Genomic DNA, 14,454 nt, shown 5'->3' on the forward strand with positions numbered 1-14,454 from the left:
CTATCACAATACAAAACAACACTATTCTGCTCAATACCCATATCATCTAGAAGACCTCGAAGCCACAATGCCTCTTTCACTGCCTCTACCACTGCCATATACTCTGCCTCAGTAGTAGATAGAGCAACTGTAGCCTGTAGCATAGACCTCCAACTAACCGGTGCACCATGCATCATAAACACATAACCAGTAGTCTATCGTCGTCTATCTAGATCACCTGCACAATCTGAATTCACATACCCACTGACATAACAAGTGTCTCCACCATAAACTAATCCTACATCCAAGGTACCCTTCAAGTACCTTAGTACCCATTTCATTGCCTCCCAATGCTGCTTCCCAGGATTTGCTATATACCTGCTTACAACACTAACTGCCTGTGAAATGTCTGGGCGTGTGCATACCATAGCATACATAAAATTTCCCATGGCACTTGCATAAGGAACATTAGTCATATGCTTTTGTTCCTCCACCAAACTAGGAGAGAACTTAGCTGAAAGCCTAAAATGCCCAGCTAAAGGTGTAAAAACCGACTTTGCATTCTCCATACCAAATCGAGAAATTACTTTTTGATGGTATTTCTTCTGAGATACAACTATTCGTCGCTTCTTTCTATCTCTGTCAATCTCCATGCCCATACAGTGACCGATTCAATTTACATGCATGATCTTCTTTCTCAGTAACAACAAACCCTTTAGGTTGTCTCATATAGATCTCTTCCTCCAAGTCTCCATGCAAGAAAGCAGTTTTAACATCAAGTTGCTCTAACTCCAAGTCGAAGTGAGCAACTAAACTCAATAACACACGAATGAAAGTATGTTTGACCACCGAGGAAAATACCTCATTGTAGTCGACTCTTTCCTTTTGTGAGAAACCCTTTGCTACCACTCTTGCCTTGTACCCAATACTGTCGGACTCAAAAATGACCTCTTTCTTTCTGAACACCTATTTATTGCCGATAGTCCTTTTGCCCTTTGGCAATAAAACTAGGTCCCATGTGTGATTTTTATCAAGAGACTCCATCTCTTCTTGCATAGCAACCAATCAATCTCTGTAATGAGCATCTTTAACAGCTTTCTTGAAATTATCAGGCTCATCATCTTTGATATTCAGTGCATATGCCACTAAATCCACCTGACCATAGTGTTTCACCGGCTTCTCGTGCCCATACTTGTGCAGTTCTTTAACTTGTCTCTTTGGCCTAGGGTCAACCATTACAAGTTGCGGATGTTCATGCTCTTCTTCCTGTTGATGTGTGGTTCCATGATTTGGTACCTCATCATGAACCAACCAGTCATCTGCTACATCAGACAACTCAAGCTCAGTGGCTTGAACTTTTATAGACTCACCATTCTACCCAGCTCTTTCCGACTTACTAAAAGATAATACGGAAGTCTTATCAAAGGTAACATCTCTGCTGACCAGGAACTTGTGGTCTTCTAGACACCACAATCTGTATCATTTTATCCCATTTGCGAAGCCTAAGAATATGGTTTTCTTAGCTCTAGAATCTAGCTTGTTCTCCCTCACATGGTAGTAAGCAATTGATCCAAACACTCGCAAAATACTATAATCAGCTGGGTTACCTAACCATGCCTCATAAGGTGTCTTGCAATCTATAGCTGGAACTGGTGACCTATTATATAGGTAACACGCTATGGACACTGCATCTGCCCAATACTCTTTGCCTAGACTGGCATTAGACAAAAAACATCTCGCTCTTTCAAGCAAGGTTCTATTCATCCTCTCTGCCATTCCATTCTGATGAGGCGTGCCCCTGACTGTCTAGTGTCTGACAATTCTCTGTTGCGCACAAAACTCTTGGAAAGGCCCATAGGTATACTCAATACCATTGTCAGACCATAGTGTCTTTACCTTCATATCTGTGCAATTCTCAACCTTTGCCTCCCACTTCTTAAATGTCTCAAACACTTCATCTTTCGTTTTCATCATATACACCCACACATAGCGGGTATAATAATCAATGAATGAGACATAATAGTGGTTACCTCCCTTTGAAGCCACTCTGGAGGGTCCCCAAACATCTGTATGCACATAGTCAAGGATGTCTGTTGTCGTGTGCTTGCTTGACTTGAACTTGACTCTGCGCTGCTTCCCATAGATGCAATACTTGGCTTCTTCAAGTCCTTCAAAAACTCTTACTTGCACAACTCAGACAAACCATTTTCACTCATATGCCCTAGTCACATATGCCACATCTTAGTGCATTCAGAATCATCACTACATGCAACCACTACTACATCGCCTATCACAGTACTACCCATCAAAGTATACAAGGTTCCATGTCTTTGACCCTTCATAACAGTTAAAGAGTCACTGACAATCTTTAGGACTCCACCTTCGCCCACAAACTTGTGGCCTTTGGAATCCAAGATACCAAGAGAAATAAGGTTTTTCTTTAGCTCAGGAACTTGCCTCACATCAGTTAAAGTCCTCACTATACCATCATGCATCTTGACCCGTATAGTTCCAATTCCTACCGCCTTACAAGCAATATTATTACCCATCAAAACGGAACTGCCATTAATACTCTCATAAGAAGTAAACCACTTTCTATTCGGGCACATATGGTAGGAACATCCGGAATCAAGAATCCACCTTTCGGCTATATAGTCTTGTGTGGACACATAGAGACTCAACTTGTCCCCTTCAGAGCCTGAAGCATAACTTGCCTCAATCTTTGCCTTACCTTTTTTCTTACCATCTCTCTTGTTCTCTTTTTTTGGGTGAGGATAATTACTTGCGTAATGTCCATTTTCATCGCAATTGTAGCACTTCACATGTGTCAAAGGCTTCTTTGACTTGGACCTAGACTTCTCATTGCTTGTAGAAGCCTTTTCATGTGACCTTCCTCTTGCCACTAGCCCTTGACCTGCATCAATGTTATTCTCTATACATGTCTTCTTCATCAACTCATAAGAAAGAAGTGCACTCTGAATTTCGTCAAAATCAATGTCTTCTCTGTTCATAAATGTAGTCATTAGATGCTCATAGTTTTTTGACAAGGAGAATATTAAACATGCCGCTTGATCCTCATCATCCATCTTCATGCCAACATTCAAATAATCCGCTAGACATCGACAGAACTCACTAACGTGCTCTTACATCGTTGAACCATCGACCATCATGTACCGATAAAGACGTTTCTTAAGGTACATCTTGTTCGTCATGCTCTTGGTCATATACATAGACTCTAACTTGAGCCAAATACCGGCAACGGTATTTTCTCCCATCACACTATATATGACCTCATTAGCAAGACACAACCGGATTGATAAACAAGCCTGAAGATCGAACTCTTCCCAATCATCATTACTCATACTCGCAGGCTTTGAGTTAATCCCCTTTAAAGCCTTATGCAAACCTTGTTGGATGAGGATGTTCCTAACTTGGATCCTCCAAATCTCAAAATTATTCTTCCCATTAAACTTCTCTATTTCAAACTTAGCATTTGACATCTTGGGAGCCATCTTTCAAGTTACACACAATAACCCAAAAAACAATTTCACTTCAGAATTTTATCGAACACCTTGTCTACACAAATTTCGAGCACTATGGTTCTTTACAAAACTTAAAATCCTAGGTCGTAAACCTACGCTCTAATACCAATTGTTGTTAATGGGACAATGTGGAAACAACTTTACCCACAACAAATAGATCAATCCTACATAAAGATCGATCTTTCTTACTAGACAAGACTTCAACACCCTCCAAAGTAATCCCAACACTTCTCAATATCAAATAAACAAGTATCTAAAGTAAAACAATTAATGTAAAAGAAGAACAAACCACAAGACGAGATATATTGTGGTTTGGCAATTTGCCTACATCCACACTGCGAGTTCCAAGCTTTACTAGATGTCCGGAGTAACAGATTACAAGTCTCTCAATTCACTCACAAAGAATGAACACTCAATTCACAAAGAATTGCTCACTTATAATCTCTCTCTTTTTTGGTTTTGGTTAAGTTAGGTTTCTACAGAAAAAACCTATATTTATACTGTTTCAGAAAAAACTTCCGAAACAGTCTTTTCAAGCTGAAATACGGTGGGGCACGGGTCACGCTCTCGGCCAGGCAAAATCGAGCACGCGGGTCGCGCTTAAGCGCCTGGAGGTCGCCAAAGGCATGAGCACGCCACGCGCCTTGTCTAGGTATATATCGAGCGCGGGTCGCGCCCTTATCACCAAATAGAGAAAACGTCTTTTTCTCTACATTACTCCTCACATAAAATCGAGAAAACCCATTTATATTTTCTCTCAAAAAAACAGGAGAGAAAACTCATTTCGATCTGTTTTCTTCATCAAATTCGAGGAGATTTCGAGTTGTTTGTGTTGATTGATTTTCTGCTGTGTAGGTAACATACATATTTTATTTCATTGTTCGATTGAGTTATTGCAGTTTGAACTCATTTTATTTCTGTTATTTCGATTGCTAGTTTATTTCATTTGGTTATTGATTTCATTTTGTTATTTCGATGCTAATATTGCTAGTTCAAACAAGAGTAGTGAAAGCATGTTGAAACAGTTTAACTATATGCTTAGTGTTGCATGGATTCATTGTAACTATATGCTTAGTTGTTTGGACTTTGAACTTTTGTTTGTTTGACTTTGAACTTTTGGTGCACGATTTCTCTTATTATCACTCACACAATAACTTACATATGTGCGCGATAATATCTGTAGATGCTAGACTGCTATGAAGTATATTGCGCTATTTCTTTATCTTGTGGATTTTGAACATTCAAGTTTTCTTACTTTTAGCATACTTTAATAGTTTTCTAGCCTTGAACGGACTAAAACTAGGGACTCTGTTTGAACTTTATTTCAAACTAGGACTTTTTTATTCGGCAAAATTGAATAGAGAAATAGTGACGTGAGAAGATGGAAAAGGAGTGGATGTCATATGGTATAGTTGATGAACAGATACCGTTACAACTTTCAAACATTCAAGGTATTGGTTTACAATCTAATACTGTTCTGCCTACTCACAAATATACCATGTTAATCCTTAAAACCAACAGTCACTTCCATGTAACACACAATACGTAACACTGAACACTAAAAACTTACAATTCAGCCAAAAAACAAACAACTGCTAAGTGAGGGAAACGTGCTCGTGTTTCTAGAGTCACATGATGGCTTGAAATTTCTATGCTAATTTCGATGATTTCGAAGGGGCTTAAATGATCTCGGTACTGGGGAAACCGAAATGTCGAGTCTTGAAATTTATGTGTACTTTCGAGTTTCTAGAGTCTAAAACGTACTCGTTTCTTATTCTCCACTCGTGCGGTGGACAAAAAGACCCAACCCTTGGTGAGTCACCACTCTCTCTTTACGTACTCTTTTACATTGAAAAAGGTTAGTAATGAAAACAACTTTAGAATTGCTAGCCTATTTTGTTTCAATTTTGGTATATAGTTAGATTGGTTATTTGGGTTCATATTTTTAATATGGTGCTAGAGAAAATTAATAAATCAAGTTTTATGAAAGAAGTTATGGCTTGTATATATAAGATCTTTGTCATAATATTCGATTTCATTAGCTTATTTACACTAATTGTGATGATATATGACTTGGGAGTGGACATGGTAGTGTTGTTGTCTTGTTGATAGCTAGAAAGTGAGAAAGAGAATTCTATATAGTCTGCTGTGTAGCCATTGGATAGTCATAAACTCATAGTAGAGTAGCACGTATACATGTTTTTTCTGAGCAAAAAAAATAATAAATAAATAAATTTTGGGGTGGTCCTAGCCATCTTCTAGGTCCGCCCCTTATCGCCAGCAAAGTGTTTTAGGAACATTTAGATTATATTTTTTGTATATAAAAGTAGCATTCACTATGGTTGATATCTTACTTTTGTACATTTGTAATTCCTTCGGCTAAATGTTTCTGGTAACTTATTCTAGGACAGTTCATTTAGCATAATATTTTCATCCAACAAAAATAATATTCAATGGAAAAACGTCGTAAAACTGGTTGCATCCACATTTGGTCCGAAGCCCTCCTATTTTGTTGTTTGTGTGTGACTTTCGGGTTTCTTTGGAATCGAGTCTTTGTTACAAGCAGCTAGTGGAAAATATATCTATCTAAATTATCTTTGCTTATTCTTTTTTGAGAGATGAAGCAAATGATTGATCTAGGCTTTGAAGGTTCACAAATAAGATTCTTTGTAGGAGTAGTAACTCTTGACGGAACCATCTTATCAAATCCACGCCATACCTACATCACACCTCCAGTCATGGTTTTCTCCCACGAGAGACTGCTCATCATCACTTGCAACATGTTCTCCCACTTGTCAAAGATGCCCTCAAATCTGCACAGATCACCCCTGATGCAATTGATTGCCTTTGTTACACCAAGGGACCTGGCATGGGTGCTCCCGTATAGGTTTCTGCTATCGTTGTCCGCATTCTTTCCCAGTTGTGGAAAAAGCCTATTGTTTGCGCTAACCACTATGTTGCTCACATTGAGATGGGGAGAATTGTCACTGGTGTTGATGATCATGTTGTTTTGTATGTTAGTGGTGGGAATAAGCAAGTGATTGCTTATAGCGAGGGATGATATCGCATCTTTGGTGAAACAATTGATATTGCAGTTGCGAACTGTTTGGATCGGTTTGCTAGGGTTCTGACACTCTCCAACGATCCCGGCCGAAAATAGGTTACAACATTGAGCAGCTTGCAAAGAAAGGTGATCAGTTCTTAGATATCCCATATGTTGTCAAAGGAATGGATGTTTCATTCAGTGGGATATTGAACTATATTGAGGCCACTGTTGTGGAAAAACTGAAAAATAATGAATGCACCCGGCAAATCGCGGTTACTCTTTGCGAGGAAACTCTCTTTGCAATGCTTGTGGAAATTAGGTGAGGCGTGCCATGCGACCTTGAGCGACAAGAAAGATGTTCTTATTGTTGGTAGTGTTGGATGCAATGAGCGGTTGCAAAAGATGATGAGAATAATGTGCTTTGAAAGGGAGGGAGGCTATTTTCCAGCGGCGACATGTATTGTGTTGACAATGGTGCCATGATTGCATATCTTGGTCTCTTGGCTTATGCGAATGGCATGGTGACACCACTAGAAGATTCTACATTCACCGAGATTCTGTCAGACCGACGGTGCAAGCGATATGGAGAGAGAAAGTACAAAGATACAAATGGTCGAGAGAAAGACATTTTTAAGCCAACTAAAGAGTCTTGAGAACCACTTGATGCAACGGATTTTGCAAAGAGACGGAACTCTCAATTAGGATTGAGTTTCGGTTTTCAAAGCGTTAATTTGTGCACGCGATTAACAGGTTTCTATATCTCTTGATGGCTGTATAATTCATTGGACAGTTGGAGGATAGTATCTTGTGAGCTTGTCACTTTAGAGAATGCTTAAACTTTGAACTAGTGGCGGTATTACTGTAATTTATCTTGTTAGTAAACATTGCTAAATGGAAGGTTATGATCTTATTTGGCATAGGGTTTAAGTGTAAGTCTGTTGTGGCAGAATACTGTGATAATACATTGGAGGTCTCTAGTATTTTGTATTTGTGTTTTATTTTCTCTAGCTTCTATCCTACAACTTTTTCTTCTGTAGGACATCATCATACTTTTCTTGTAGGACATCATAATACTTTTCTTTTTGTTGTACATATATTATACTGACATGTATGTATTGTGTGTTGCATGGAAGTGAGGGCATCACCAATTGCACTTTTTTTTCAAATTTTTTAATGGGAAGGAAAAGGATTAAATGGGCCTCTAGTTTTGTCATCCTGGATAACTATCTTCATTTCTATAGATGTTTTTAAAGGAGCCGAAAGCCCAAACCTTTGAGTGAAAATCCGCATTATGACTCCACTTAAGTGCTGACTTTTACTTCCTCCAAATTTCTTTCTCTCTCATTTGATTGATTTAGAGTGGATAACTCTATTAGTTTCTCTGTTGGAACACCCAACTATTATTGAGATTTAGCTCCTCTTTATGCTCCTGTTAATCCGACGTGGCCCTCCAAAAAAGTGACGTGGATCTGGGTTTTAAGGGCCTGCATTGGTGATGCCCTGACTCTTGGTTTTAAGGATTAACATGGTATATTTGTGAGTAGGCAAGAACAGTAGTAAACCAATACCTTGAATGTTTGAAAGGTGTAACGGTATCTGTTAATATGGCGTATGTGTTGAATTTTCTTGGAATTGACCTTTCTTTTTGTACTTAAAGAAGGCCTCAATGGTATTGGTCAGTCGACACTATAATTATCCCATATATTGTATTCATTTCTTTTATTTGAATTTGAATAGGGCCAGATTAGCACTACTGTTTTTTGAAATATCACTATATTAGTCAAGTAGCTGTCATGGTATGTTTCATGCATTTCTTAGCATAGTACAAAATATCTCGATATATTGTGATATTTGGGGATATCTATCTAAATTTCAAAAAAATATATATAAATATCACGATATGTTCAGAAATATATACGACTGCAAATATCGATGATATTTAAACGATATTTATGATATTTGGGATATTTTGTGATATTTGGAGATATTTGACCATATTTTGTATATATAACAATTTTATTTAATATTTACCATTATATTTCAAATAAATATAAATAATGTATTATGATATATCAAAAAATATCCACAATATCTATGATATTTGTCGATATTTTGGATATATCAACGATATTTGTATGTGAAACAATGTCAAATATCCTTAAAGAGGAGGATATATCCACGATACATATCCAGAAATTGAATATCGATAAATACTCATATCATGATATTTTGTATTATGCTTCTTAGAAAATGTTATTAGTCATCTCTACACTATATGATAGCCGGTTTTCCGGAACTAACTCTCACCATCGAACAGACAAATTTTAATCTCTCTATTTATCTAATTGAGAAGTACCTCTCTCACTGAAATTATAACCAGCTCCTCCTTTATTAATAATTTAGAACCCCCCCCCCCCCCATTTGAACCCCCCCCCATTTGTCAATTAGCCCCCCACTGTTTGTTCCACACAATCAGAATCCATTGAAACCATACTACCTATTGATCTTGAAAGACCGGTTTGAAGACTGAACAACTGATGTGTAGCTCAGTTTGCATACTTGTGGCATTTCATCTCTATGGAATAGAATACACAGATACCATCTTATTTTTTCAAACCGCGAGATTGTGATCCCTTGTATCTTTATTTCCAGTTGAAGAAGCCCAAAAGGCAGTGGTGACGAGGAGTGTCGTAGAAGTCATTGCCCAGAAGCAGAGGGAGAGGAGCTGGACCAACTCCACCATTTCTTTTCCGATAACAATAACCTACTCAAACTTCAATACGCTCCCTGACGAAGTATTTCTGCTGTATTTTGCTATTTGCTCCCCTCTTCTACTTTGGATGATCTTGCTCATGAAGGGGAACTTTAGGCTCCCCTTTCTCCGCTGGTATATAACATTCGGATCCTAGAGAGTGGGATGGGAGTTCATCACCTATATAGTTTATACATTTTCTTAAATGCTTATATTCGATGACCAAATCAATTCCGTGCTAATAAGTTCATCTCATACCAGACCACTCAAGAAGAGGATTATATATTTCATCATTATGAGAAGGGGAAATTTAGCCGCTGTGAACCTCGCCAAAACTGAAAGTTGTAACAGAAAGTAGGGACTAGGGACTTGGAAGCATATCCGTGTGCAAAAATCAATTGATATTATAACTGACAACTTGTCAACTAAAGGCGTTGGTAAAAATGAAAACCATTGTACACAATACTGAATACGGTATTATTTGATCCAGCAGATGTAGGCAATTTAGTTCCTGTTCTTTTCCATGTAGAGTTGACATGTGTCTGACATTTACAAAATCCCAGCCAACTTCTCTGTGCTAAGAAACAAGTCGCCAAGTGAGCAGACAGTCTGTATCAGGTCAGTTGAGGGTGAATCTGAAGTAGTATATTGTGGGAACAAGCAATTTAGTTGAGCCAAGACTTAGTATCACCAGAAGGATTCACCTCATAGGAACACTTGACGACTTTGTCCTGATTCATTTCGCCAGCCCCTGAGCTAGCATCCTCCAGTTCTTCCTTGCTATCATCATTATCTGATGCTACTGCCACATCCTCAAGTGGTTGTGTTATGTTCTCATTCATAAAACTCCATCCAGGGATAAAATTCTCCCCTTGTCTGATAACATGTACATTATTATAGAATGCTTGGGATCCAACATCCACAAAATTTCTTTCATAATCATTTGAAAGTATTTTTGATTGCCAGCCGTGGCTTCCATTGGTTATTGCTCCGTTATAAGAGGCAGAAGTATTCTCCACTTTAACTTCCTTATAATGCTCCATTTTCTGATAGTTAAAGTTGTTTTCTTTGCTCTGCATCTCCAAAGAGGGGTTAAGGATAAACTCATTCGTTTGGATTCGGGGCATGCCCTGATGAATTAGACTGTGCAAGGTTGATTTGGCTTGCAATTCCAGGGGCGTCTTGAGATTAGTGCTGTTGAGCTCAGAGACAGTGCCATCATTACTTAATCCACTCGAAATCTTTACACCAGTTTGTTCTCGAAAGTTAGACTTGCCAATTTCTGACGGACAAGTGTTCTTTTTTTCCAGGTCTAGACTTTTTTTCAAGGCAATCAGTGCGTCGTTCACAATTGGTGCTTTGCTAGGTGCAAATTTTCTCTTAAAAGCTTGGGATTGAGATTCATCAGTAGAAGGCAGCACAGAAGCTTGATCACCTTTCTTTGGTCTCCCTCTCTTCTTTGTCTGCCCCACTAAATCAACACCAGAACCACTACCAGCAACAGCAGCAGCCTCACCACTACTAGCAACAGTGGATAACTCCAATGTCGACTTCAGAGAAGAAACTTCAGCTTCAAGTTTCATTAACCGACTCCCACAAACAACAAGCTCTGCTCTCAACTGACCATTAACAGCCCATAGTTGAATGTTTTCTAAGGACTGCATTATTAGGAACAAAAAGAAGTAAGGATTTTCCACTCAGGCAGTCACACATTAGCTAAGTGAAATACAGGAAAGGAGACAATGAGAAGAAGCATACTTGAGCTTCCCACATTTGCTGGTGTTTACGAGAAAGCTTTTCTTGAGGCCGAATAAATCCTCTTTGATGGTTTTCTCCAAAAGCTACTGAGCTGTTGGAAACAGGTGGTGGTGGCAAGGGGAAGTAGCCATATGCTCCAGGATACGTAAAAAGGCATGGAGGATGTGGCTGTTGTTCTTGCCCCCACCAAGAAGGGTTCCAAGTACCTATTACAGAAACACCATATTCACCATACTACAGAATCTATAAGCACACAAAGAAGTAATAATGTCACATTTACCTGGATATCCCATTGGTTGGGGGTATCCGCTTTGATAACAAAAGCTAGGAATCTGGTGTTCATTCCTTGATGAAGTTAAACCTCCAGCACCAGTCGAAGTTTGTCGGTTAGTAGCATCTGCGGTTCCAATATGAGTGAAGGGCAGTGCATTAGCAGCTCCAGGAGGCAGCCAAAAGCTCCCGATGGGATGGTTTGATTCTGATGACACTGAGCCACTTAGAGGATGGTAAATGGGATGCTTATTTTGTGGCTCCTGCGGTGATTGCTGTGAGTTGAATGAGGATTTTTTCCATTGAGTTGAAAAACTGCCTTGGGGTTGTTGAATGGGAAGAGAAGGCCTGAAAGGTATTGGGGACTGATGGAGAATAGATTGGGTGGTGTATGGCCATTGGAGAACTGGTATGTATTGCTGACTTGCACAAGATACATTATCATGTGAAGGGACACTAGTTTTGAAATTTTTCTTAGCATGGTTTACACCCCTCTGACCATGATCTTCCTTGCCCTGTTTATCACCATCAACATTATGAAAAAAGGAAACAAACTATATTTGCGAAAAAAAATAACAATAAAAACAAGAGAGGGACATTAAGGGTTTCAAGAATTTAGGTAGAATAACATTTCCTATATTTAATATTTTTGCATAACCCACAAATATGAAAAAGTTGACTACTTCCAATACCCAAGTAGCAAGACATTTTTTTTAATTCTGAAAAATTGCTAGCTATTATGTACATATAAAGATCGAAGTTGTATAACCAAACGTAAAACAATTAAAAATCAATAAACAATTGAAACACTTGGAAATTTTCAAAAGATTGGTTATATTGGTCACTTAATAATACTCAAATTTGATGTCTTATTTCTAATGAAAAAAATATATTCTAAATGTTATAGTAATGTGGACAAATTATTTTGGAATGGAGGCGTACTGAACTGAACGCTTCCAGTGTAAAAGCGCCTTTTAAAACACTGAGCATACCTATAACTAGAAAATGAAAGAAACAAACCTTCTCATTGGCCTCAGCTTCTTGGCTGCTTTGAGTGACCTTGTTAGTTTCCTCTCTCTTCTTTTCCATAGTAGGGGAATGCTTGTAAGTAGAGGAAGCAAATAATATGAAAAGTGTTCCCCAGAAAGGTTTAACTAGACACTAGAGAGAACAGGGAGTGAAAAGAACTAGAATGTCTTTAGCAGCACAGGCTCAGAAGCAGAATGTGATGGAGTTCACACTTCACGTTTTTTTTGTTTTTCTTGCTTCAGTCCTGTCCGTATCAATCAACTTAAACAAATCTTACACCAGAAACACCTTGGGGTCCACATCCCATTTAGTGGCAAAATTATAAAATTCCCATTTTTCCAATAATAAGAATTTCTGAATTTCAACCCAAAAGAAAAAAAAAAATTTGGTAACCAGTTTTGCTAATGTCTCAACTCTCAAGTCCCTCTTTGGTTGCAAAGTTGGAAACACAGTTGTCTTGAGAAAAGTTTCTCAATGAGGGTATGTAACGCATCAATAAAATTGTTACGCTTGAGAACAAAAAAATAACATGTCATATATATGTTTCAATTTTATAAGTTTTACATAGCAATGGTTGGGTCTTGGGCTGTGCATTGATAAAATATAATACTGAATTACTGATGATGGAGTGTGGCTGACAATTTCTGATAGTAAAATCTGAGTCTAATATTAGATTAGAGCGCAGGAATAAAGTATAAAATAAATGAAGAGTGTACACCCTTTGGTATATTAAAATGGAATTGCAGAACTGCAGAAGGAAAGGGGCAGGAGCCTAGAAAGGGATGTGTTCTCCACTTTTGCTTGGATGACCACCCTGACTGGGGCCACTGGGCAATTATCAATTTAATTACAGATTATACTGAATAGTTCGACCATATTGGAAATTTGGAACTGGGAAGACCCAAAGACTTTCTCCAATATATTCCATGAAAAGTGGTATTGTTGAATTTATTAAAAAATACATTACGAAAATGAGTAGAGGTTTTCTGCAATGCTGCCGAAACAACCTATTCTAGATGCCATGGGCCTGACGCCTGACCAAACAAGTCATGCTCATTAATCCTCCTCATACCCTACTGGCGTCCATACTTTTGTTGACATGAAAAAGGACGTCCACACTTGAGAGATCTTTCGATCTGTGTTGCTACTTGCTAGAACATCGGGCCTCTGAGCTTGCAAAACAGTATGCGTGGTTCAAAGAATTTCACCGAAATTCAAGTTACATACAAATAGGGCTGCAAGTGGATATCCAAATATTCGAATTTAGGACATTTGAAAAATCGGATATTATGTGAAAATTTTGGATATCGGATTTGGATAATTTTTTTTTCAAGAAATAAGCCAAAAGGCCCTAATTCCAGTTTATATCACTGATAAAACCAGCCGGATTTACAAATCATTGGTTAGGACAAGTTAGACGTCATAATCACTAATAAAACTGGTTTTTAGTTTTTAATCATTCAAAAGGACAAGTCCATGTTGACTTTTTTTTTTTTTTTTAATATCCAATTATACCCTTCTATGTTTCGTAGTATATAAGTCATCATTCATTTGAACTAGAAACAAAAAAATTGAAAAAACCATCGAGCGAAGCAAAAAGAAAACACAAGATCAATCGTTTTCGATTGAAGATTAAAGCTGAATCTAGAGATTCTATATTTCATTTGATTCGATTTGAAGGTTTGTCTCAACTTTATTATTCAAATCGAAATTGATTCGATTCGATGTTTGTTTTGATTCATTTTATTTGTTTGTTGAATTATTTTTTACTGTTTGTTTTTGTTAACTATTTTATTAATATATGTTTATTTTGATTTGATTCGATGTTTTTTTTGTTCGATTCATTATGGATCTAACTTTTTGAGTATGCACTAACAACTGTGCATACCACATTTTTTTAATGATGTGGTTGGTTGATTTTGCAGTGCTATGGATTTTAGTGTGCTACCACCAAATGTCAAGAGGGGTCCTGGTAGACCATGTTTTAAGAGAATTGAGAATACGGGTGCAATGCGCAACAAGCGTCATAAGTGCCGAAAATGTCATTCGACGGACCACCACAATCGCAAGACTTGCAC

The 14,454-nt window shown here is 38.0% G+C and overlaps 1 protein-coding gene and 1 pseudogene across 1 annotated transcript; one reads left to right on the plus strand and one right to left on the minus strand.

Moving 5' to 3' along the window:
• The first annotated feature begins 6,139 nt into the window (after window positions 1-6,139).
• On the plus strand, window positions 6,140-7,220 carry LOC147519388 (uncharacterized; annotated as a pseudogene).
• Window positions 7,221-9,082: 1,862 nt separating this feature from the next.
• LOC147519389 (uncharacterized) lies at window positions 9,083-12,834 on the minus strand. Its single transcript, XM_086594859.1, has 4 exons — window positions 12,368-12,834; window positions 11,358-11,862; window positions 11,078-11,283; window positions 9,083-10,977 (listed from the first exon to the last, which is right to left on the minus strand). Exons 1-4 carry the CDS (start codon window positions 12,434-12,436, stop codon window positions 9,985-9,987), a joined length of 1,773 nt encoding a protein of 590 aa, XP_086450985.1. The 5' UTR covers window positions 12,437-12,834; the 3' UTR covers window positions 9,083-9,984.
• Between the last annotated feature and the right edge of the window lie 1,620 nt (window positions 12,835-14,454).

The sequence above is a fragment of the Coptis chinensis genome, chromosome 2, assembly GCF_015680905.1.
Source record: "Coptis chinensis isolate HL-2020 chromosome 2, ASM1568090v1, whole genome shotgun sequence".
In the NCBI taxonomy this organism is placed as follows: Eukaryota; Viridiplantae; Streptophyta; class Magnoliopsida; order Ranunculales; family Ranunculaceae; genus Coptis; species Coptis chinensis.

Excerpts from the sequence above, each read along its gene's own strand:
- LOC147519389 (XM_086594859.1), bottom strand. The coding sequence starts at position 12,436 with ATGGAAAAGAAGAGAGAGGAAACTAACAAGGTCACTCAAAGCAGCCAA. Across the intron at positions 11,863-12,367 it reads AAGCTGAGGCCAATGAGAAG|GGCAAGGAAGATCATGGTCA; the intron begins GTTTGTTTCTTT and ends GGTGATAAACAG. Across the intron at positions 10,978-11,077 it reads AGCAAATGTGGGAAGCTCAA|TCCTTAGAAAACATTCAACT; the intron begins GTATGCTTCTTC and ends CTAATAATGCAG.